The sequence below is a fragment of the Camellia sinensis genome, chromosome 15, assembly GCF_055761805.1.
Source record: "Camellia sinensis isolate YWXY chromosome 15, ASM5576180v1, whole genome shotgun sequence".
NCBI lineage: Eukaryota > Viridiplantae > Streptophyta > Magnoliopsida > Ericales > Theaceae > Camellia > Camellia sinensis.
Window position 1 is genome coordinate 10,687,560 of NC_138975.1, and position 25,899 is coordinate 10,713,458.

Consider the following 25,899-nt stretch of genomic DNA (forward strand, 5'->3'; position numbering starts at 1 on the left):
AACACATAAACCAGCGTCTCTGTGTCCTTCATCCTAGTTAAGATTGCAGTAATTAAAAATATTTGTCTGAAGCAACAAACAAACCACTCTCTCTCTACCCCCTCGAGTGCTCGCCTCTCTCTCTACTGTATCTCGATTAGAGAGAGAGAGAGAGAGATCATTTTGAGGAAGGAGTAAAGCGAAAACCATCGAAGATAGCTATGAGTCAGAGTCCATTGTAGGGTTTTGGAAAAACCGAAAACAAAATCAAAATTGCCCCAAAAAACGATTTCGAAAAGCAATTCGTCTTCTCTTCTATCGAAATCACAGAAGAAACAGTGTGAGTCCATGAAGAACTGAAATGTCGGTTCGGATTTGAACAGTAATCGAAAGATCTAGTTCGTGAAATCGTTGAGGTCAGTTTCAATTTCGACGATCCTTCACCGTTTTCTCTCGAATTTCGAAGTTAGGGTTTCTGATTTAGTTCACTTTCATTGGAATCGTTATCTTTCATGCTAGTACATTTCAGATTCTGTTAGATTATCATGTATTCACAATCAGTGAACGCGAATCAGATCTGGTTGCATTAGCAGTTTAGTTCAATTTTAGGTGCATTTTGTTTCGAAGATTTTGGATTTGTAATGTACTGTTAAATGTTGATTGTATCATCTGCTTACTGATTATTGCTTTTTTGTGATTGTCACATTGTGATTTCCTGTGCGGATCAGTGTTTTTGATTGTTGATTTCTATATGAAGTGTTTCATTCCGTTTAATGTTTACTTTTGCAGCTATGAGATTGAATTAACCAAGGATTTATATGATCTGGAATAGACAGTGTATGAAAGAAGTTAGAGAAGAGATAGTGTCACTGAAGTCAGAGGAAAATGAAATCCGATACTCCTCTTGATTATGCTGTTTTCCAACTGTCACCGAGGCGCTCGAGGTGGGGATACATTCATTTGATGAATTTTGTGTATTTTTCGTGTTGTTTTTTGCTGTGTACATTTTGAATACTTGGTTTTTACACTCTTTTTCGGCAGATGTGAATTGTTTGTTTCCAGTGCTGGAAACACCGAAAAGCTTGCATCAGGTTTGGTGAAACCATTTGTGAGTCATTTGAAGGTTGCAGAAGAACAAGTGGCATTGGCAGTTCAGTCAATTAAGCTTGAAGTAGAACGCCGTAAAAATGCTGAAACCTGGTTTACAAAAGGAACACTTGAGAGGTTATGCACATTACCAACTGAAAGCCTGAACTTTTGTTTATTTGTGGTTGTCAACTTTGATGTAATGTAAATTGGGAATTGTTATCTTTAGGTTTGTGCGATTTGTTAGTACCCCTGAGGTTTTGGAATTGGTCAATACGTATGATGCAGAGATGTCTCAATTAGAAGCAGCTCGTAGAATCTATTCGCAGGTGGTGACTCCAAAAAGCATTTTTAAATGTATTTTTGTAATCATAGAATTCGAGCAAAGGTTATTTCTTTTTCTGAATTTGCAAAATTTTATATTTCAGGGAGCAGGAGATCAGCTTGCTGGCACATTGAGTATGTTTCATTCTCTATTGTCTGGCTCTAAGCACTTGATTGTTCTCTTTCACCTTGAAATATTCTGGATTCTGGATATGAAAAAACAAACGCCTAATAGTCATCCCACCCAAAGAGAAAAAAAAAAAGAAGAAAAAAGCACACCAAAAATCAATTATATGTGGAATGCAATGCCCATTTCTGACCTATTCCTTAGATCCTTAAAATAATTCTCACTACAATCACTTCATTAGTGGGCTAAGGTGTAGAATTGCTTATGGTTGTAGGTTTTGCAGTCATAGAAGAGAATGGGGATGCATAATGATTTGTAAAGGGGTTTAGGTTGGAATAGATAGCATTTGAGGGTTATTAGATGTTATAGTTCTAGAAATTTATGGAATCCTAGATGGCCATAATGAAAAGTGGAAAAGATGAAGAATCCAATAGAGGAGATAAACAAACATCAATCACTTTTGATGTGTTAAACTCATGTTGCGGTATGGTTGACCTTATTTGTGATTCTAAAAAATTTCCTAGTCAAGTAAGAACCTTTAAGAAGTAAAATTAACCAAGATATATGTCCGTGGAATGGGAAAATTGATAGTAAATATAGTGACAAGTAAAACTGAAAAAACACTCTTTTGTTAGACTCAATATGCATTAAAATAATGAAAAACTTTTCTACAGATGAGAAACTTCCTAATGTGGGAAGATTTCTAAAATTCTATATTGGGTTCAACTAATTCCAGAAAGAATAAGAATTAATAAAGCTTATTACCAAACTACTAGTCAACTTGAAATCCTTGGTTATGAGATTGAGTGGAGGAAGTTATAGTAAAGCATGTAGGGTGGCATAGGAGTAATGGATAACAGGTTGGGTGAGAGCTGATGCAATCACGAGAGAGAGCTATGGGGTTTGTTACAGCCCTCTTTTTATACAAGGGTTGGGTTATGGAGGCTGGCTACTGACATCTCTCAGAGGCATGTGTCTAGGTTGGTACAAGCACAAATTGCAGCCTTTGAAGGACTTGGCATAGTTTTAGTGGAGTGGCTCAATTGTAGTGGAGAACACAATGGAATTATGAAATGCACTTTTTAAAGTATGTGGGCATACGAAGCATGACATGCATATCCAAAGGCTAAGGATGTTGGGAGGCATCTCGTGCTCTCTAAAATTAGTCAAGTCACATATCTTTCAAAGGAGGAATGCATCTTTGCGAGTCCTTAGCTCTAGCTTGTAGCTATCAAGCTGCTTGACCTTAGGGATCATGAAGGTGGCCTAAAGGATGCATTATGACTGCCCATTGAGCTCGAATATCTCCTTAGGCCTTGCTTGTATGACCTAGCAACCTTTGTGTGCACCAGGTTGCTTGTGTGGGGGTGGGTAGTTCAAGACAATCCTATTGACTGAGTGGGACTGTAAGTTGGGTGTGGTTAATCTAAGAACCAACCGAACCCAATGTATTTTGTATTGTTTGGTCCAGTTATTATGCATAGTTTACTTATGTACACATAGTGAAGTTGCAACCACCTTGTTGAATGCCTATTTCCTATTAGTTTATTATTGAGATTATAGTTTAATAACTTGAGAAGCAAAATGTTTTATTAAAATCTCCAATTAAAGGTACAAAGGTACTATCGGGTGGGGTGAATTCAATAATAGATGGCTATGAGACAACCTAATCTCTAAATGAGTATATATACATCCATTGGTCTACCTCTTTTGCAATCAGTCTTCAATAGCTTGATTAAGCTCTAAAAGTGTAGTTTCTTTCTTCTATGATCATTTTAAACTTTTTTTTGGGTACATTTTTTACTTTATTTTATGGAGAAATTACAAAACCCCCCTTGAGGTTTGTTTAAAATACAGATTAAATTTACCTTAATTGTTAATTGAAATATATTTTTCACATCCTTAAAAAGTGTTAATTAACTTGATCATTTATTAATGAAATGAGTCATTTGTTATACATCTAGAAAGGTAATCCATATTTTAAACAAACCTTAGGGGCGGTGTGTTTGTAATTTAACCATATGTTATTGTAGTGATTTTTCTTTTGATAAGTTATTACTTTGGAGTTAGAATTGTGAATTTTGTAGTGTAATCAAACTCTTTATAGTCTTTTGTTGTGGAATTAATTATACATGTAACTTGATGAATTGCCTCTTAAGTTTATATTAGTGAATTTTTAATTATTTATTTTTGAAGTTTGTACTTGAAATCTTTTTATAATTTTTTTTTAAAGATTTTGTGATTTTAATTAAAAATTAGGAGAACCTTCATATAACTGAACCAAACCGAATTTTGCATGGGTTGGTTTAGTTTGGTTTTAATGCATCTTAGGTTGGTTTTGGTCTATGAGGCAGAGGCACAGGCACAGGCACGGGCACGGACATGGGACACAACACGGATGCACGGATGTACAAATTTTCAATAAACGAGGGACACGATAGGTTGGGGACGCGTTCAATACGTATAATTTTATTTATTTATTTATTTATTGTATGTCTAAAATTGAAAAAAAGAAAAAGAAAAAGTCACTGGAAGGTAATTAAAAATGCAAAATAACACTCAAAAAAATTAAAAGAAACATACATTTCACTACTTTAACGTCAAATGCCATATTTAAGAATAAAAAATTCCTATGAAATTACAATAACAATATAAATAATAAACACATTCAATAAAACAATAAAATTAATAATCACATTCAATAAATTAATTTTTTCTAACGAATAAAAATAATTAGTTCTATATAAAGGTTAAGCAAACAAGAGTATAAAAAAATAGAAAAAATGAAAAGAGGAGAAAAAAGGAGGCTGAGATATAAAATAAAAAAAAAGATTTTTGTTATAAAAAAAAAGAAGATATTTTTAATCTCTTATCAAATAGAGAAGAAAAAGAAATAAAAAAAAAATGAATTTTTAAACTCTTGTAAAAAAGAATAAAATATATATGTATATAAACACAAAACAGATATAAAGAAAATAGAGGGGGAGAGAGACGAAAACAAAGAGAGATAGATCAAGAAAGAAGACCGAAAAAATGAGAGAGAGAGAGGGAGGAGACGAAGTGCGAGAGAGAGAGAGAGAAAGAGAGAGAGAGAGAGCCGAAGGACACACAAGTAGAGAGACGATCTGCGAATTGAAGAAAGAAGAAGAAAAACGAAGCAAAGAAGAAGAATGAAGGACATACCTCGATCTAGGCTTCAACTGGTTCTTCACCCTCTTGAGCTTGTTCAGGTTCTTCTTCACCCTCTTTCTCTTCTCCTTCTTCGATTGATTTTCTCTTCTCTCTCTTTTTTTTTTTAGTTTTTGTTTTTTTGCAGTTTAGCCACATTTGGAAGTTTCAAAAATTTTGTTTTGTACCCCGCAATGTCCTAAATGTGCCCGAGCGTGCCCAAAACGTGTTAGGCTGCAAAACATTCCAAAAAAAAAAAAGGGACACCTTAGGGAGAGTGTCAGACACTTGTCCATAGTGTGTTCGACGTGCGTCCGTGTACGACACTGATACACAAGCCTTTGGGAGGTGTCTGTGCTTTATAGGTTTTGGTTAATCAAATATGAGTGATCAAAAGTTGGTTTGGTTTTGAATTGATGTCAATCACGTTGAATCGAACCAAACTGAATCAAGTTGTACCTCTAGTATTTACTGAGCATACATACATCGAATGCCTTATAGGCATTCCCTTAGTGTTTAGGTGTGGGTCATGCATGGCTCAACTCATTGGGGAGTAGAGGAAAAAAAGATGTGTCCTAAATTTAGTTGTCCACTTGCCTTCACAAGGTTGACATGTGGAGGTATTTGGTGATGTGGGAATGATATATGGTGAGGTGGGATAATATGCACACACTACCCAAGTTCCCAATCTACAACATAATCAAAAACTATGAACATACTAAACCTCAACAACTAGAGAAGTGATAACCAATGACTCAGAGATATGTTAACATTTTTCATTAAGAGTACAAGGGCTTCTTGATCAACATGGGGTCCAAGACTTAGTTTTGTGTTTCCAAAACGGGATGTGAATCTAAAACCAAGTGAGGGTTATTGCATCATTTCATTTTAAGTAGAAAAAACAAATATGGTGTTCTTTTACTCCATTTGGATCACATGATGAGAATAGAAAAGAAATTATTGAAATCTCTCATTTAGATGAGAAAAGAAAGAAATGATTGTGTTTTCTCACTATCATGTTTGGATGAGTAAGAAAGCAAAGCATGATATAAGGATATGGGTGGGTCTTTTTCTTCTTTTGTATTTTAATGGGCAATCTTGGTATTATGAAAACTACATAACCAATCAGTCTGTTTCTCACCAAATCTCACAACTTTTGTTGGAGAAAGAAACCTATAAAATAATAAAGTTCTCTTTCTCACCATTTTAATTTATAAACCAAACATGAGGAAAGAGTTTTCATTCTCTCTCTCTATCTCTCTCTCTCTCTTCCTTTATTTTTATCATTTATCAACAAATCTCTTGATTCAAATGGACTATTTGAGTTCATTGTATTTCTTCACTCTTTATGGTAGGGTGTCTTTTTTTTTCTTTTGCCTATTTGATATAAAAAATGGTTGGTCTCAAGCTAATTGCCATGAATACTTACAGAGGTATTGCACCTGTGTTGGACACATGGGCGGAACTATTATAGCCTGTGGGTTCATTTGAACCCACTGAAATTTGAGAGATAACTGGGGTTGATTCAACATTTTAACTAATATTTTGTAATTTCATAGGATAACTCAAAAAATTAAGTGATGTTTTGGAATTTCATCAAAATGACCCCACTAAATTATATAGTTGAAAAGAATACCAAGTTTTAACATAAAAATTTTGAAAAAGTTTTCTAAAATGTTATTCGTAGTGGAAATTTAATTCAAAATAAAAAATAAAATAGGATGTTTTTAGCTTTTTGCAATTTTTTTTTTCTTCAGTAGGTTAATACTAATGTATTAAATATTAACCCACTGACAATAAATCCTGCTCTGTGTCACAGACCGACTCCTTTAGAGGCGCAATGGATCAATTTTTTGCCTGTGTGGCACTCAAACTCCACCAAGTTTAAGCCCACCATAGCTCATTGACAAATCGAGTGTTAATGATCTCATCCGTTTTGAATATTAGGGCCCAATGCTTTATCAAGCAGAACAATTCTACAAGAAAGTTCCGTCTTCACCTGGATGCCACAAGTAGGCCTAACACCTCAAGTGTATAAAGCACGGCATAAGTCGCTTCAGAGCGCTAAGCTGATCTCAATCAAGGTGCTTGCTCAACTTAGGTTCATGTCATCAAGGTGCCTAGCCACACAACAATGTGCTAGTGAAGGCCCTCAACTTAGCTGACAAGACACCGAGGGTTAATCTCTTTCCCATGTTTTAGTCCTCATGCCACCATGGGTGTTAGATTCCACCTAAGGCTATTGTGCACTTTAGCATTGCACCAACATGTCGCTTGAGTAAGGCAACGTCTCAATCCGTAGTTTGCTTGTAGCATAATGTCATCCCTCCATGGATTTAGTTAATGCATTGCTTGATGCCTTCATTCAATAGCCCACATATGCGGTGTTGCCTTCCAACCGCTTAGTTTAAGCCATGGGATTCCCACGTGCAAGGTTGAAACCAAACCAAGTACTTGAGTTGGCACACGAGGCCTTTGGTGGTGCCTCGGTAGCCCATTTGGTCTAAAATGAGTCCCCAAGATGCCATAATGCGTGGCATAGTGGAAACGTGTTAAACCTCGCGCCTGGGAGGCACGCACAGTGCTTACATTTTGCACCATCCACGGGGCTCCCAAACCCGCATGGAGACTCTAGACACCCCTTTGGATGCCTAAGGCCCACCCTTAAGTTGCCCTAAGGTTGCTCACTTCAAGCCCAGTTTGGGCGGGGAGGTAGGTAGGTAGGTAGCACACCGTGCCCCCTTATATATGCTTGTTAAGCCTTTAACAAACTAACCAGAGGAAACATGCCCTATGTCTGAGGAGTCATAATGATTTTTCAAAAATTTCACAAATTGAGAAAAATCACGAAACTTGGTTGGGAAAACACTTCCCCCAAGACTTTTTTCCAGTAAAAATTTCAGCCAAAAATTCCTTCATTTGGATGCACAAACAACGCGCCAAAACTCTGCACTGTTGGCTGCTGCTGCTGGCTGCTCTGCTGGGCTGTGGCCTGGGCTGTGGGCGGCAAGGCTGGCAGGCAGCCTGGGCTGTGGCCGGAGCCGCGGTCTGTCTGTGTCCTGTCTGTGGCTGGCTGCTGGCTGCTGGCTGCTGGCGTGGGCTGCAGCTTGTGCTGCGGCCTGTGCTGTGGCCTGTCTGTGGTCTTGCTGCGGCTTGGGCGGGCGGCTGGGCTGCAGCCTGAGCCGCGGCCTGTGCTGCAGCCTTGCTGCTTGGGTGTGCTGCTGGCTGCATGGTGGCATGTATGCCTTGGGCTTCTTGGGGCCAACCTTGGGGCCACATTGAGGCACCGAACTACTGAGTTGGAATCTCGATGCCCATCACCTAGGCTCTTCCAAGGGCCACTCTTGAGCACTCAAATAGTTACGCCACCATGAGCAAAACGTTACGGAGTTGACCTTGCAAGGCAACCCGTGACACTCCGCCACTGTTTGGACACAGTTTGCTTAACCACAATGTGCCTAGACACCATCAGTCACATCTTGTACTGTACGTGCCTATTATTCAAGGACAACTTTCCAAAAATCAAATCTACCCTTTCTTTTTGTCCTTGCAATTAGATCTTATGTTTTAGCTTCTTTTCTCTCTCTCTTTTTTTTTTGAAAAATAAGAATAATATTAAAAGAATAAATGGACATGAATTACATGCTACAAGGGGCATCCCCCAGGGCACTTACACATGTTTCTGTATTTTCTTATATTGCAGAAAATTTTTAGTATTCCCAATACTGTGTCCAGAAAATTTTTGAAGTAGTATGGGGAAAGTTTGATTTCAGAATATTCAAAATTTTTTTGATGGATTCAGATTGGTTGGTTTCCACCAACGACACATGTCCAAGTGATAAAGAACCAAGCTTGCTGTAAAATCTGTTATTGGTTAACTGTTTTATGTTGCCATTTTTGTCCATCTTTTCCTGACTTCACATGGCATTTACCCATCTTGCTCGTGATGATGAATAAATTGCATGGATATCAGTTCTGTTATGTCAGACAATCTTTTTAATTTCATTTTACTTGGCCATCAGGTCTCTGAATCTTAACAATGATTTTAAAATTGGAGTTAGCCACATTAATCTAGATTCTTGGTGGAGTATGAGTTGTTACTGGTTCTCTGACACAGTTATTGGATCTTAATTTTGATCTAGGTGGGGATGGAGTCACAGCAGCAGCTGATGCAACAAAGTAGTACTTCCTTCTCTCTCTCTCTCTGTGTGTGTGTGTGTGTGTGTGTGTGTGTGTGTGTGTGGGTGCGTGTGCGCGCGCGGGGCCGCGTTCCATGTTGCTTAATTGTTTCAGGATATTTGGATTGAGTGTAGTGATTAGTTTGTTGTCTTGTCCTTGTTGCTTTATTAAAACACCATTGTGGCATAGCTTGTATAAAGTAACCAATTAAATTTCTTGTTACCTTGGGTGTTCTCTCTCAACCTATGAATGTCTTGTGCTGGCCTTATTGTAAGCTTAGGAAGTAAAATGGTGTAAGATGAGAGGCTCTCTTTCCTTGATGTGATTCATGATGGCTTGTGGAAGTTGCCTGCGTTAAGTGATTGGTCTAGGACTTTTCGGAAACTAAGGGTCTGTTTGGATGGATGTCGATTTGAAATCAATTATATAAGGAGATAACTCAAATTTAGATTTGATAGTTTATCCATGAATTTCAGGATTGAATTGAATAGTTTTATCATGATGGATTTGAAATAACTATATATAATTACACTTTTTACCCCTATAGTTTAATCCAAATTTCACTTTAGTCTCTATAATTTCAATTTGAACAATTTGGTCCTTACACTTTAAGTCTAGTTTCAATTTGGTTCTTTCTTCTATTTTTTTGGGTAATTTTACATGTACATCTTAGAAAATTGACAAGTGTTCCGAAATTGTTAATTTTAACCTCCAATTTAAATAGAAGAACCAAATTGAAAATTTAGAAAATTGACAAATGCCCCAAAATTATTAATTTTGACTACCAATTTAGATTGAAGTACCAAATTGAAACTAAACTTATAGCGTAGGGATCAAATTGTTCAAATTGAAACTATAAGAACAAAAGCAAAATTTGGGTCAAACTTACAGGGGTGAAAAGCGTAATTAACCCAAAAAGTTGTTTGAAATCATGCTAAGAATTCTCTTCTAGCTACAAGGATCCCATATCTTCTATTTGAACTTTTCTTTTCTGTAGTTTTTCTCTCCACCTAGAATAGCAAACTCTCCAATCTTTTTAATCGCAAATCCCTTGATTTGAAATCCGCTTCTATCCAAATGGACCCTTAGGGTCTGTTTGCTAGTGTGCCTTTGATGTGACAGGTAACAAGAAAATTTTAGCGTACAGAATTCTCATTTAATTTGTGAGTTACCAGTTCTTATGGTTGTGCAAAGCTGGCATAACTGGTTACTGTTATCTGAAGTAATGACAAATTATGAGATATAACCATGCCTCAGATGAAGTGGACAGTTGATATTGACAAGTAGTGTAGAGGTCAGACGTTAATAGGTATGACTATCCATCCTGGTTTGCCACTTATGGAAGATTATTATGCTTTTGCTACCGAACCAAAATGGTTAAATTTGCCTTAGCCATCCAGTTTGTTTTGGTTAATATCCCAAATAACCACTCTAACATGCTCTCTCTCTCTCTCTCTCTCTCTCTCTCTCTCTCTCTCATCTGTACTTTGAATTTTTCCATTTACGCAGGAAGGAACTTCTGAAAGCTATTGATGTACGGCTTGTTGCTGTAAGGCAGGACTTAACCACAGCTTGTGCTCGAGCGGAAGCTGCTGGTTTTACCCCAGACACAATCTCAGAACTTCAACTGTTTGCAGATCAGTTCGGTGCTGGCCGCCTAAAGTAAGAACGCTGAAACCCTAATCTTTCTTATCTCTACCATCACTTTCTCAAATGAACCAAATAAAAGAAGGGTCTCTCCAAGCTGACGCCCAATTCTCTCCTTCCATTTTGTGGTTTGAGCTATGAGTTTGCTATTATAATAAAACGGTGATAATAGCTGAAGAAAACATGCAAAGCAACTTGCTAAGGTCACTACGCAATACCTGTGATATTTGATATAAATAGGGCAAAAAGCTTGCTATTCAAAATTTCTTAGGTTAATTGGAGGTAGGAGATTTTCTATAGGCCCACATTTTCTCCCCGGTAGAAACGTGGTGAGAATGCAGAGCAAACCAATTGGTGGGTGTCTAGCAAGCCTACTCAAGAATTCATACACCTCCAGTTCGCATAGGTGAAGCAAATCAAACCTATTTTGCAAATAAGATCGGCAGGAGATACACTTTAGTTTTAAATGGAACACCATAGTTCATGCTAACATGTTATTAGATTTGTCACCCTTTCATTCTTTCTACTAGTTTCTCCCACAAACCGATGAGAGAATTCTAAAATCGGTTGCCTTTTTGTTTTCGGTCCCTGCTTTAATGCTCAAGGACCAGGATGGTGCGATGTTAAGTTAAAACTTTATAGGCATAAAAGATATATATCTAGTCGTTGCTAGATCTTAATAGACACCTTTTCTTTTTGCTGAAATGCATTTTGCAATGGGTCCATTACACTCATGCAATGAAAGTTGGATTGCCCACTTTGGAAATCACTTGAAAATCTTCCCAACATATAGTTATATATATATATGTACTTCTTGGGCGTTGTGTAGGCTGCTTTTCAACCTTGGATCGAGTCTTTCCCCTTCCTTTCATTATCATTTCATTAACTTTAGTTTGGGCTTTACCTGTGGACTTCATCTTTGTTTATGCCCCTCTCCCGTCTTAATCTACGTGCATTTAACCATTTTTTTCTTTAACTTTTTTGAGTCATATGGATTCCATGAAATTAAAATTAAGAAAGAGGAAAATGCGAAAGAATAAGAAGTATTGTTAATGGGAAAATGTTATTCATAAACAAATTTTTTACCTACTTTTCTTATCGCTAGACATAAAGGGGTTGTAGCTACGTATGGGGTTGTAGCCTAGGCTACATATGTATTTATTATTTTAAGCCCTATTATTTGTATGTGTAGTCTAGTGATAAAGAAAAATTGATAAAAAAATTTGTTTATGTATATATTACATTGCTCTCTGTTGACAGGAAGTGGTAGTGTATGTTCACGTAATGTCTTTTCTGATTTAAAGGGCTACTAACTACTGAGCTATACAGAAAACGAAATCCTAACATGTATATATATATATATATATATGCATTCAACTCCTACGTGTCATTGATCAATTGGCACGGCAGGTCCAGATGTAACAGTCAATGGGTGCTTACCTACTCTTTGTTGGCACTAGTTTATTGGTTGGGGTTGATTTAGGTCAGATTTTCACATGAAAATTTCTGAACTCAGAATTTAATTACAAAACTGGACACAACCGTTTTGCATGAGGGGAGACTCATTATAGTTGTGTTTGGATCATAGATTTTGATAAAAATTTAAAGAGGAAAAGGAAAATGTAAGGGAACGGAGAAAAAATTTAGCTCACCCATCCATATTCCTAATGTTTTCCATTTTAAATCCCAATCCAAATCCATGATTCAAACATAGCTATTGTATTTGGATTATGAATGTGGATGAGGATTTAGAAAGGGAAAAGAAAAGGTGTGGGGAATGTGAAAGGGAAAAGCATTTGGTAGAATTTTGGAATTATAATTTGAGAATAGAGTTGTATTTTGAGTTTGTAAGTTTTGGAATTATGATTTGAGTGTAGAAAATTTATTTGGTTATGAGTTTTAAATTTTTGATGTGACATGATATTTGATTTAAAAATTTACAACTCATAATCAAACACACAATTCAAAATTCTATTCAAAGTTTATAATTTTTTTTTAAAAATTTTGAAAATATTTTTTATTTACAATATAAAAAAAATAATGGGTGCCAATTGCAAAAAAGAAAAGAAAAGAAGATACTGTTTTGGTCAACTGGTCGGACGACCAACAGGACGTTCGGGAGGATGACCGGATGCACGTGTTTTCAAAAGTGGGTGTGGAATCACGTTTTCAGAGTTCAAACTAAACACAGCGTTTAAACCAAGAATTGAAATCACATTTCTAGAGCTCAACCAAACACAACTTACTTTTTTCTTCATTTCTCTTCCATTTTTGTTTTATTTTTCAATTCATGCACGGATTTATATTCTAAATATAGGTCTCATTTCGTATAAAATAATTATGTATCAAATTTTATACACGAAAAAAGAATTGCTTTCACATACAGTGATCTATGGTAGGGGCAGGCAATGAATGAATTGTCTCAATCTGCCTCTTTCTAGCTTGTCTTATGCAAAGCCTACTGTGGTCGATTTTTTGGACAATTCTGTGTCGTTAACGATTACACAGTGTTATCTAATTGCAGCCCTGTTTGGATGGTGTGAAAATGCCAAAACAATAACCGGATTGCACAAAGCACTGGAATAATGTGTTTTGGTCAAAACATTGGATCCATTGATGCTGGTCTTTTTACCTTGTCGGGTATGAAATTATATCATCTGTGAGGGGGCATCTGGGACCGCCTTGTGATTTAATTGACTGCGTGATTACAGATTAAAAGATTTTCCCCCCATGACTCCTCAACTCATTGTCCCTGCTTTAGACATGGCATCTTTTAATTTATTGTTATTATTTTTTGACTATTTATCTCAATCTACTCTTAAAAGCTGTTTGAATTATGAATTTACGGAGAGATTTAAATAATGAAAGGATAAAAGTGTGTGAAATATAATTATATTTCATTTATATTTAATCCACATTTTTCCTTTTTAAATCTCTACACAAATCAACAATTCAAATACAGTCTTGGTGGATTATGTCTTGAGATCTATTGTATTTTAAAAATTTTACATAATTTAATAATTGAGAGTGTATTGAGACACTGAGAGGGTGGAATTTCGGATTTCACTCTTGATTTCAGCCATGTAGACTATATGTGAGCATTTGTCTCAATACATTTTTTATTATTGAATTATGTGAAAATTTTAAGATAGGTGAATCTTGAAATATAATCAAATAATTGAGAATAAACATAAAGATACCGAAGATCTTGGGCTAGTTGATTAGTCAAGCAATTAGGTTAACCATTCCATGTTTGAAAGGCCATTTCTCTAACATTGCCATCTTATTAGCTACTATCACAATATAACTTTTATTAAAAAAAAGTTGATAATATAGAATAGTGTGAAATTAAACATTAATTACCAAAAAAAGGGCAAATTCACTCGCAATATTGGCAGGTAAGGCAGATGCTGTGGTGTTTTCTGTTTTCGAGGTTGACCCACCCATATTTATCTTTCTATTTTTTCATGTAAAAAATAAAATAAAATAAAAAAAGAGGGGGTAAAAATGATTGTCTATGAATTTTATATATGACTCATAAATATTATTTTGATTTGATGCAGCGAGGCATGCAATAAGTTCATATCGGTGTGCGAGAGAAGACCGGACCTGATCAACCCATGGAAGGCCGGAGTGGACGATCGAGCCGTCCGATCTTCGTGCGGCTCGGACATGTCCTTAGACGAAGACCCCACAGATGATCAACCTGGCTGTGGGCCCAACCATCGCCACTCGGCCGGCCGAGAACCGAACTCAACTCAACAACATTTCGACCCATCAAAACCCTCCACGTGGCAGCAACCCACGAAGCCCTCCTCAGTAGTCTTCCCCATACGACGTAGCAGAGAGTCTAGCGTCGACAGGGAAGATAGCAAAGAGAAGAAAGACGAGATCGTGACTCAGAACGAGCCCACTCAACCCACTCAGCCTGCGAGGCGGCTCAGCGTTCAGGACCGAATCAACCTCTTCGAGAACAAACAGAAGGAGAGTTCTGGTGGTGGTGGTGGTAGTGGTGGAAAACCCGCCGTTGCGAAGTCTGCCGAGCTCAGGAGGTTGTCCTCGGATGTGTCGTCTGCTCCGACTGTCGCTGCAGAGAAGGCGGTTTTGAGGAGATGGAGTGGTGCCAGCGACATGAGTATTGATTTGGGTGGTGAAAACAAGGATATTGAGAACCCTCTGTTTACCCCTTCTTCTTCCTCTGTTTCTCAAACCAAGTCAGAGGAGCAAAATGCATTGAATGATCGAGCTGATTCTCAAGTTCGGGCTGGCCAAGAGGAGGTTGTTGAGACAAAGGTGGGTTTAAAGCCAGGAACCCAATTGACAACAAATGATTCTGAGTCGAATAAGTTGACCTCCACCTTCGGAAGAGTTGGGAGTGCTGATTGGAAAGATCGAACCCGTGGTAAGACTCAGACTCAGACTCTGTCGAGGTCCTCCTTTGGCAGCGCTGGGGATGAGAGTTTGAGGGATCAGGTAAGTTCTCAAACCCAATTCACACCTTTGCCTGGTGGTATTGCAGAGCAGATTGGTTTGACGGAGCAAAGGAGGTTCAAGGGTTCTTTTTCTGGTAACAAGCGTGGTGGTATCGAAGAGCAAGTTGTTGCTGGAGAGAAAGACCAGGCTGTTCCGCAGACCCAGTTGGGAGCGGAAGGTGTTGGATCAAGAGGTCAGTCGGTTTCTCAATTTAAGGCACATCCTAAGACAGCTGTGGACTCTGGGCAGTTGGAAGGTGGTTCTGGAGAAAAATCTGGGGAAGCCCCTGCTGTTCAGTATAAAGGGATTGAGGGTGATTCATTAGCTTCACCGTCCCAGTGGAGGTCCTTTGGAGAAGTTGAGGAAGTGGGAAAGAAAGAATTGGGGTCATCCGACAAGCAACCTGTCAATTTCACAACGAAAGGGGAAGATTCTGGGCTCCAAAGGATGAAATTCCAAAAACAGGTTTCTGTCTCTGAACAGATTAAGAAATCACAGGGTAGGAGGGAAGAAAGCCTTTCTGATTATAGAAATAGCAGGCCAGTCTTCTCTGGTAAAATGATTTCGGAAGGTCAGGAAGATGTTGGTACGGTTCCAGCTGTGTCAGGAGAACAGGCTCAGAGGGTAAGGCAGTCTAAAGGAAACCAGGAACGCAATGACGAGCTGAAAATGAAAGCAAATGAGCTTGAAAAGCTTTTTGCTGAGCATAAACTTCGGGTTCCTGGAGAGCAGTCCAGTTCTGCACGGAGAAACAAGCCTGCTGACATGCAGATAGAACAAGCAGTGAGTTTCCCATACAGAAAACCACCAGCAGAGACAGCTTCTGCACAATTGCCTGACAAAAATACGGTGAATGAACCTTTGAGAGGTTCAAGCATTTTGTCACAGTTTAGTGTTACTCCACCAATGAAAACGTTAGATAATCAAAAAAATGGTGATTCTCTAAAGCAGAATTTCTCTGAGCTTGGTCTTTCAGATGATTCCAGAGGAAAATTCTATGAAAGATATATTCAGAAAAGAGATGCAAAGCTTAGGGAAGAGTGGGGTTCTAAAAGGGCAGAGAAGGAGGCCAAGATGAAGGCAATGCATGATAGCTTCGAGCGAAGTAGAGCGGAGATGAGGGCCAAATTTTCAGGGTCTGCTGAGAGACAAGATTCTGCATTTAGTGCTCGTCGGCGTGCAGAGAGACTCAGATCATTCAATACTCGGTCAACTCTGAAAAGAGAACAGGTATTCTGCATTTCAGTTAAGTTTTCTGGGGAAAAGTAAAACCAGTGACTGTTAGATTAAATGTTTGTTTAAGAATGAAGTCCGAGATTCTCTTTAACCATTTATAACTGATCATTAGAATGTTTTTCCTTTTGACAGCACCCAATAGATCTTCTGCAGAGTGAAGATGAAGAAGATCTATCTGAGTTTGCAGAACAGATACCTATTGGTCATGATAGGTTTTTTGGTGAGACATCTCTAGGTGACACTGCTTCTAAAAACACCCAAAATAAGAAGCTTTTACCCAATAAAAGTTTGTCTTCTTCCACCCCTCGCACTTCAGCAGTACCAGTTCCGAGGTCAGCTGTGAAATCTTCTAACCCTAGTTCTGGGAGACGAAGAATGCAGTCTGAAAATCTTCTGGCACAGTCAGTCCCCAACTTCTCTGACTTGAGAAAAGAAAACACAAAGCCTTCTTCTGGAGTTAGCAAAACAGCAACTCGCCCACAAGCAAGAAACTATGCCCGCAGCAAAAGCATCAGTGAAGAGATTCCCTTTGTGAAGGAAGAGAAGCCACGGCGATCACAGACCTCAGGTAAAAGCACTGCAAGTCCTGCTGAGTTTAAGGACTTGTCCTCTCTGGACTCAGAGGGCATTGTGTTGACACCATTAAAATTTGATAAAGAGCAAACTGAACATACTGTCTATGACAAATTTCCAAAGAGTGTGGAGTCAAAGCCTTTCCTCAGGAAGGGTAATGGTATAGGTCCTGGTGCTGGTGCTGTTATAGCCAAGATGAAGGCGTCAATGCAACCTGAGAATATGAACGATGAAGAAGAGTCAGATGAATTGGCTTTTGAGCCAGAAGAGTCAGTGGATGAAGTAAAAGATGAAGAAGAGGAAGAGTCTGAAATGATTACTGAAGATCATGCTAGCATGGATAATGGAAAACCAAGACTGAGCCAGGAATCTGACAAGTTGCTTAATTCTGGGTCAGAAAGTGGTGATGCTCTGAGATCTTTTTCTCAAGTGGACCCTTCTTTTGTGTCTGAATTGCCTGCTGCTGTGCCTTCTACTTTCCACCCTGCTGATTCTGTGCAAGATTCACCTACAGAAAGCCCCGTGTCATGGAATTCACGCATGCAACATGCATTTTCTTATGCACATGAGACGTCTGATGTTGATGCCTCTGCAGACTCTCCAATGGGGAGCCCTGCGTCTTGGAATTCACACTCTCTTAATCAAGCAGAGGCTGATGCTGCTCGAATGAGAAAGAAATGGGGAAGTGCTCAGAAACCTGTTCTAGTTTCTAATTCTTCTCATAGTCATTCGCGCAAAGATATGACAAAAGGATTTAAACGGTTACTAAAATTTGCACGGAAAAGTCGTGGCAATGAGAGTTTGGTTGACTGGATTTCTGCTACAACTTCTGAAGGAGATGATGATACTGAAGATGGACGAGATCCTGCCAATCGGTCATCAGAAGATCTGAGGAAGTCGAGAATGGGATTCTCCCAAGGTCATCCTTCTGATGATAGCTTCAACGAAAGTGAGTTTTACAGTGAACAAGGTGACCCATGGCTTCCTACTTTCTTCATTCATTTTTGCTGAAAATTTAACTGAATTCATGCTTAACATCGTATCAAGTTTTGAACATCATTTTTTCAAGTTCTTTGGAAATCACGAACACTTTTCTTTTTTTCTTTTTTATTTATTTATTCAAATTTGATTTAATACTATATTGGTGCAATTTTATGCTTTCTAATTACAATTGTGGGAAGCTAGTGTGTTCATTGAATATTTGCAAATCCAGCACAAGGTTTGTCACCACTAATATTAGTTGATGCAGTTTTTGATTTGACTTTCCTGAAAGTGTCTACTAAATTTTGTTTTCACAGATCAACTTCAGGGACTTGAATCCCTAGGAACTAATTTGAGGTTTACTCCACCTTTTTTTTTACCATGGAAAAGCTATTCTGTTTGGTTAGTTTTCAAAATCAGTTTTCTGAAAACATTTCAAAGACACTAAAAACTTATTTGGTGGAAAAATTGAAAAAAATAAAAAGCACTCTTCATTTTCATATGGTTTTATCTTTTTTGAGGTGGAAATAATTTTTGAAAATTTGAAAATATCTTTTTGGTGTTTATTTTTGTCAAACTAATTTCTTTTTTCTTTTTTTTTGAAAAAATTTCAGAAATAGATTCTGAAAATGAAACCAAACGGATATTGGCTGAGATATTTTAATATGTTTTTTAATGCAGACCTTTAAAGGCACTCTCTTACCCTTGGAATTTTTGTCTGATATTGGTGTCCATGCAACCTTTGAGTTGATTTGAGAGACAAAGCCACTCTAGGGACTGCAGTACTGTGTTTTTCTTTTCCCCCCACCCTCTCTTCTATTGGGGTTGGGGGGTTTGAGGGTAAACTTTTTGATGTATTAGGCTCTTGCTTTCTTTGTTGCTTAGTTGGTGTGTGTTTAGAGATAATGTATGTGTGGGAGAGAAGCTGGGGAGGTTTCAGTTATGCTTGGCTGCTAAAACTTTGTTTTGATTTACTCGCACACTTTTCTTTTTTACTTTTCTTCTTTCTTTTAATCTTTTAATTTTATTGTGGATGACTCTTGCATCATCTAGTAGCAACCAATGTCTTTCTTCTTGCAGATCAAGCCTTACACAGTTCTATCCCGGCACCTCCCGCGAACTTTAAACTGAGGGAGGATCATTTGTCTGGAAGTTCAATTAAAGGTGACTGCCTGTGAGCCCTTCCTAGTAGTGTATTCTTGTTGTTTTCTCTTAGCAGTAACTTGATAAATTCATCTGAAGAAACTATGTGCACCACTGGACATCATTCCTGCCTTTTTCACACCGTAATTTAAATGAACAGATAAAAAGTTTGTAGAGGCTTTGATTTTCAATTGAATACCTAAGACTTTGTTCTGTGGCATCAACCATTTAGATAGAAAGGTGGTGTATGGGGCTGTCCTCCGGACCTAATATGGTTTTAGGTTGATTTTTGATGGCCATTCATGTCTTTTTTTTCTCCTTTTTTATTAAGAATAAATTCCATATTACTAATATTATGCTGGTTAGGAGGTTATTTTGCATATAATCTTTCACCTCTTTGCCTAAAATCAGGGCCAGGTGGCATCCTTGGTGTTGAGGATGCTTAATGGTTTACAGGCTTCAGTCTCAATTTAGTACCTACAATAATGAATTGGTAGAAAGGGCCTAAGCTTTTTGTTTGCCTGCCCAAGGCTTCAGAGAAATGATTATTGAATCAAATTCTGAGGTCTGGATATGATTAGAATGGAGAATTGGATCTCGTCCCATTCTCTGCCTAGTGAAAGCTTGTCAGGATCTGGTTGTCCAGGAGCCGGAGTTCTTGTCTCATACAAGGAAAATTCTGAACTGATTTAAGATGACTACTTTCGGCCTCTCTCACCAACCTAGGTTTGACCATATGGCTGACCACTGGAATGAGGCTACTTTTAAGGTCTAATGGATGTCTGTTTCAGCTCATTTATAACCGGGAAAAATATAACCTGTCTTAATTCATTTATAATGCTGGTAAAAGGCTTCCAATGGAGAGGAGCTGGTGAGTTTCAATTTGTGGATTCAAACTTACAAGAGCCCATGCACACCCGTGTTATCTTTGATGCACTGCCAATTTCAGCTGTAAACACCAGTTTCTGTTGCACTTTTAGCACCAATATTTGCGTGTGTTCAGAAAAATTTGGTGAAAGGGACAAGTGAGTTTTTTGTTTTTACTTTTGAAGTTTGGATAATTGGCTAAAACTTGTCGATTTTGCTTGTACAAAATTGCTAAAAACCTGTGGATTTGGATGGATTTAAATTTGGGGCTAACAAATGGTCTGAATTTGTGAAATCTGAACATGAGATTCTAGACTGCTGCTTGCTAAAAACATGAAGAATTCATTGTGATCATACGCATGCATGTGTACTCACAAAAGCACACACATGTATGTACATAAATTTACTGCCACTTTCTTCTGTGCACCTCAATAGTATTTCTGCACTTTTGAATTTGTTTGATTGTTCAAAAACTTTAACCCTTATGTATAATTGATATGCATAAATTATAAATTCTAATTGTGCCATTCTTGCGGGTCAGTCCTAGATTTCCTATGGTTTTGACAATTCTAATCTCAAGCTGTAAAGTGTAATAATGGCAATCATCCCCATTATAACCCAAAGGGGTGTGGCACTTTGGTAAGACTTTGAGGTACAGGTCCTAGGTTCCACTCTCTTTGGAGCCAGCCACCCAGGCAACAACACATATATGGTTGGTAGTGTTAGGAAAAATCGATGTGATTCCCCACAAGTAAATCAATCAATGGGAATAAAAACTAATTCGGAAAAATTAAATCAAAAGCAACACAAGAATTTTACGTGGTTCCCTCAATGTGAGGTACGTCCACGGGATCGAAATCCGATTCCACTATCAACCAAATAAGTTCCAAACGATTACAAACGAGACACTAATGGTCTCACAAAACCACCCTTAGGTAAATTCCAAATAATCACAAATAAACAAAGAGGAAAGACCTCACCAAATAGATGAACCAAAATCTTCTGAACCAGAGTTGAAGAAGATTCAAAATAACGAACCAAATCAACACCGAAAACGAATCAACCGCTTCAAAGTAGAGCACCAAACCAAGGCATCAACTCTTGATTGACCAAGTCAAAACCCAAAGCAACAATCAATACTAATTAAAAAAAAACCCAACAAGTTGAGTTATGCACTGAGCATTGCCGAAACAAAGGTGCTGCCGTACTTCTCATGAAAAACAATACCCATCAAAATTATATTGTGGATCTAGAGTTTATTATCAAATCCTAATTGTTATCAAATTGGATTGGGTCTCTTCAAATATAATATATAAAAATATATTATACTAAACCAAGCCAAATTAAAACTCTTTTAATAAATCAATTGGGTCCCACACTCCAATAAGGAGGTATACCCAACAATTCTCCCCCTACCGACTTAGGTGGAGATATCAACCATACCCGCCAAAGTTCTACAATTCAAATGTTTGTCCCTCGGCAAAATCTTTGTCAACATGTCTGAAATATTATCATCTGTGTGAACCTTTTCGAGTTGTAACAATTTTGAATCTAACACATCACGAATCCAATGGTATCTCACATCAATGTGTTTCGATCTCGAATGAAAAGTAGAATTTTTACTCAAGTGAATAGCACTTTGACTATCACAATAAAGCACATACTTTTCTTGCTTCAAACCCAACTCTTGCAAAAATTTCTTTAACCATAACTCTTCTTTGCAAGCTTCTGTAATAGCAATAAATTCAGCTTCGGTAGTTGAGAGAGCAACACATTTTTGTAATTTAGATTGCCATGCCACAGCTCCCCCTGCAAAAGTCATCAAATACCCCGAAGTAGATTTCCTAGAATCAACATCACCAGTCATATCAGAATCTGTGAACCCATCAAGCATCGGCTTACCATCCCCAAAACACAAACACACCTTCGAAGTCCCTCGAAGATACCTTAGAATCCATTTTACCGCTGCCCAATGTTCTTTACCCGGATTAGAGAGAAAACGACTCACCACACCAACAGCGTGAGCAATATCCGGCCTTGTACAAACCATGGCGTACATCAAAGAACCAACTGCTGAAGCATAAGGAACTTTCAACATCTCTTCTTTGTCTTTCTCACTTATAGGACATTGATTCGAACTAAGCTTGAAATGACCCGCAAGTGGACAACCAACCGGCTTTGCTTTATCCATATTAAACCTCTCAAGAACTTTCTCGATGTAGCTTTCTTGAGACAACCAAATCAGCCCCTCTTTGCGATCACGAACAATTTTCATACCAAGAATTTGCTTTGCCGGTCCCAAATCTTTCATAGCAAAAGACTTGCTCAACTCCAATTTCAACCTGTTTATCATGGTAGAATCTTGACCCACAATTAACATGTCATCAACATAAAGCAAAAGAATAATAAATTTACCATCCGGGAAATTTTTCACAAACACACAATGGTCCGAAGTGGTTTTAAAAAAACCATTATTCATCATGAAAGAGTCAAATTTTTTGTACCATTGCCGCGGGGCTTGCTTGAGACCGTACAAACTTTTCTTCAATTTGCAAACAAATTTCTCTTTCCCTTTTTCCACAAAGCCTTCCGGTTGCTCCATGTAAATTTCTTCTTCAAGATCACCATGCAGAAATGCGGTCTTCACATCAAGTTGCTCAACTTCAAGGTTCATACTTGCAGCCATGCCAAGTACAACCCGAATAGAAGACATTTTTACAACCGGCGAGAAAATCTCATCAAAATCAATACCTTTCTTTTGCCCAAAGCCTTTCACAACAAGACGTGCCTTGTACCTCAGATTCTTGCCATCATTCTTCAATTTGAAAACCCACTTATTTTTCAGAATTTTCCTCCCCTTAGGCAACTTCACTAAATCATAAGTGTGATTTTCAACTAAGGAATTCATCTCCTCTTCCATGGCCTTTTTCCAATCACCTTTCTTTGCATGCTCAATTGCTTCTTGGTAGCTCTCCGGCTCCCCTTGATCAGAAATCAACACAAATTCATTGGGAGGATACTTTCTTGAAGGTTGTCGGTCCCTTGTAGATTTCCTCAACTCAAGTTGTGGTGGTAGTTCTTGAGTTGGATGCTCTTCCTCAATTTCTGGCTCAACTTCATTAGAATTAGCATCATCCTCTACATTTTCAATAGGTGGCTGCACATCTCCCCTGTTTTCATCATCAACTGAAGATGAAGGAGATGGATCCATGTCAATGAGATCGCTAGTTTTTGGCTCCGGTTGATCACCTTTGCCAAAGTCTTCAATTGTTTGGTCTTCAAGAAACTCAACATCACGGCTTCGAATGACTTTCTTGTCGACCGGATCCCACAATCTATAACCAAATTCATCACGCCCATAGCCAAGAAAAATACATTGTTTTGACTTGCTATCAAGCTTGGACCTTTCATCTTTTGGAATGTGAACAAAGGCTCGGCAACCAAACACTCTCAAGTGCTCATAAGACACATCTTTGCCGGTCCAAACTCTTTCTGGAACATCACCATTCAAAGGATAGGAAGGAGACAAATTGATCACGTCAACCGCTGTCTTCAACGCCTCACCCCAAAAGGATCTTGGCAATTTAGCTTGTGAAAGCAAACACCTTGTTCTTTCCACAATTGTGCGGTTCATCCTCTCGGCAACGCCATTTTGTTGAGGAGTCTTCTTAACTGTCTTTTGGTGTCGAATACCTTGGCTGCGACAATACTCATCAAATGGCCCAATGTATTCACCACCATTGTCTGATCGGATGCACTTCAATTTCTGCCCTGTTTCTCTTTCAACCATGGCCTGAAAATGCTTAAATACTTCTAGAACTTGATCTTTAGTTTTTAGTAAAAAAGCCCAAACTTTCCTTGAATAATCATCAATGAAAGTAACAAAATAAAGTGCACCACCATGTGTTCTAACTTTTAAAGGACCACAAACATCCGAGTGAATCAACTCCAAAACATTTTCTTTTCTAGAAGCAACATTTTTATGAAAAGAAACTCTATGTTGTTTACCCGCCAAACAATGAACACAAGTTTTAAGATGTGTACCTTTCAAACCGGGTAGAAGCTCTTTCTTGAACAATACTTGCAGCCCCTTTTCACTCATATGGCCAAGCCGCTTGTGCCATAATTCAGTAGAAGTATCTTCTTCAAGTGCATTGACAACACCTTTACAAATTTTTCCTTGCATCGAATAAAGTGTATGAGTCTTCTTACACTTAGCCACCACCAAGGAACCCTTTGTGAGCTTCCATATTCCATCACCAAATTTGTTGTTGAAACCTTCATCATCTAGCTTCCCAGTAGAGATCAAATTGAGGCGAATGTCGGGAACATGCCTCACGTCTTTAAGCAATAACTTGCAGCCCAAATTTGTTTCCAAGCAAACATCACCCATACCAATAATCTTGGACAAACCTTCATTACCCATTCGAACAAAACCATAATCTCCTTCGGTGTAGGTAGTGAAGAAATCAACTCGAGAAGTCACATGAAAAGAAGCACCGGAATCAATCACCCAATTGCTCTCTTGGCCCACAAAATTGATACAATCATCTTCACAAACGACCATGAGATCAGCATTGGTAGTAACTGCCGTTGTGTCTTCTTGCTTCTTGTCCACACTTTTGTCACGCCTTTTCTCCTTATTCTTGAGCTTTCGGCATTCCCGCTTCATGTGCCCTTTCTCATGGCAATAATAGCACTCAATGTCTTTCTTTGAAAAAGAACCATCTTTTGATTTGTCACGGCTTTGATCACGACCATGAGGAGTCTTACTCCTCCCCCTTGTTTTGCTTCGGCCTCTCACAACGAATGCTTCCGAATGAGAGGAACCCGCTGATTTTCTTCTAGTTTCTTCATTCAACAAGCTACTAGTGACTTGGCCCATTGTGACAACTCCATCAGGCGCCGAATTACTAACGGTCACAACCAAAGTCTCCCAACTTTCGGGCAAAGAACTTAGTAGCATCAAAGCCTGCAACTCATCATCAAAAACAATTTTCATAGAAGCAAGTTGGTTAACAATACTCTTTATTTCATTCAGATGTTCCGAAATAGGGCTGCCCTCTTTATATTTTAAATTAACCAACTTACGAAACAGAAAGGCTTTATTTGTGGCTGATTTCCTATCATAAAGGTTCTCTAATTTTTTCCATAAATCATGTGCTGAAGTTTCAGTAGCAACATGATGAAACACACTGTCATCAATCCATTGACGGATAACACCAACGGCTTTTCGATTAAGCCTATTCCATTCATCATCTTTCATACCCTCGGGTTTGCCAGAATCACCCTCAATGGGTCCATATAAATCTTTACAAAATAATAGATCCTCCATTTTAGTTTTCCAAGTTACCCAACAGGTAGGACGAACCTTCCTGGCCTGGGGCAAACTGTACGCAATGTCATGAGTGTGGGTTCGAATCCCCGCCTGTGTGCGAGTCCGTGACTTATCGTTACATGGTTGAATGGCCTTACTATGTAGCAATCACCTAAAAATTATCACCATTGCTCGTTAGTATTTGGCTGTCATTCTTTTAGTGCTTCATCCTCTGGAGGAAAGGAATAGAAATGTTAGTATTTCTTAAAAGTGGTATATGCTTATGCTTGGTTTTAAAATTTTACAGGTCCACGATCATTCTTTTCTCTGTCGTCATTCCGGAGCAAGGGAAACGATTCAAAGCCTAGATAAGGAGCTCCGGACTCTGATTGTTTGGGATCGATTATCTTCTAGGATAGGCTGCAATGGATGACAAATATATATGGATAACAAGTGGTTGAGGTAGGCACGGGACAACCAACCATCTATATAAGATACAATGGCGTTATGTATATCTTCATGGATTTGTGAGGCCCTCCTCGTGATTTTAGTCAGTTTACTTATAGTTGGTGTTGAATTGATACATTTGTATATTGTATTAAGCGAAAAAAATTGCCAATTGGCAGAATGTTCGTGATTTTGGTAGTTGAAGCATTCTATTCTATTCTTTTCCTGGTCTTCTTTTGAACTGGACTTTGTGTGATGTATATCAGTTGTTGAAAACTCTTGTTAGATACAAACAATATTAAGAGTTTTTAAGAAGAGTAATGTATTTATGCAGGCTATAGTTTGGTTACAA

General features: G+C 38.2%; 1 protein-coding gene across 11 annotated transcripts; it reads left to right on the top strand.

Annotated features, from left to right (window-relative positions):
• LOC114305854 (GPI-anchored adhesin-like protein) lies at positions 1–25,899 on the top strand. Of its 11 annotated transcripts, none has more exons than XR_014357017.1 (11): positions 1–395; positions 769–923; positions 1,021–1,203; positions 1,295–1,394; positions 1,494–1,524; positions 8,827–8,863; positions 10,373–10,525; positions 14,074–16,213; positions 16,352–17,762; positions 18,455–18,937; positions 25,408–25,899. XR_014357017.1 is itself a non-coding variant. In XM_028250984.2 (11 exons), exons 2-11 carry the CDS (start codon positions 865–867, stop codon positions 25,470–25,472), a joined length of 4,263 nt encoding a protein of 1,420 aa, XP_028106785.2. In that variant the 5' UTR covers positions 1–395; positions 769–864; the 3' UTR covers positions 25,473–25,899. The 11 variants fall into 11 exon arrangements, 7 of the variants coding, with proteins under 7 accessions (XP_028106785.2, XP_028106788.2, XP_082765835.1 ...); XR_014357015.1 differs by having other exon boundaries at positions 18,854–20,499; positions 25,144–25,899; XR_014357018.1 differs by having other exon boundaries at positions 16,352–17,741.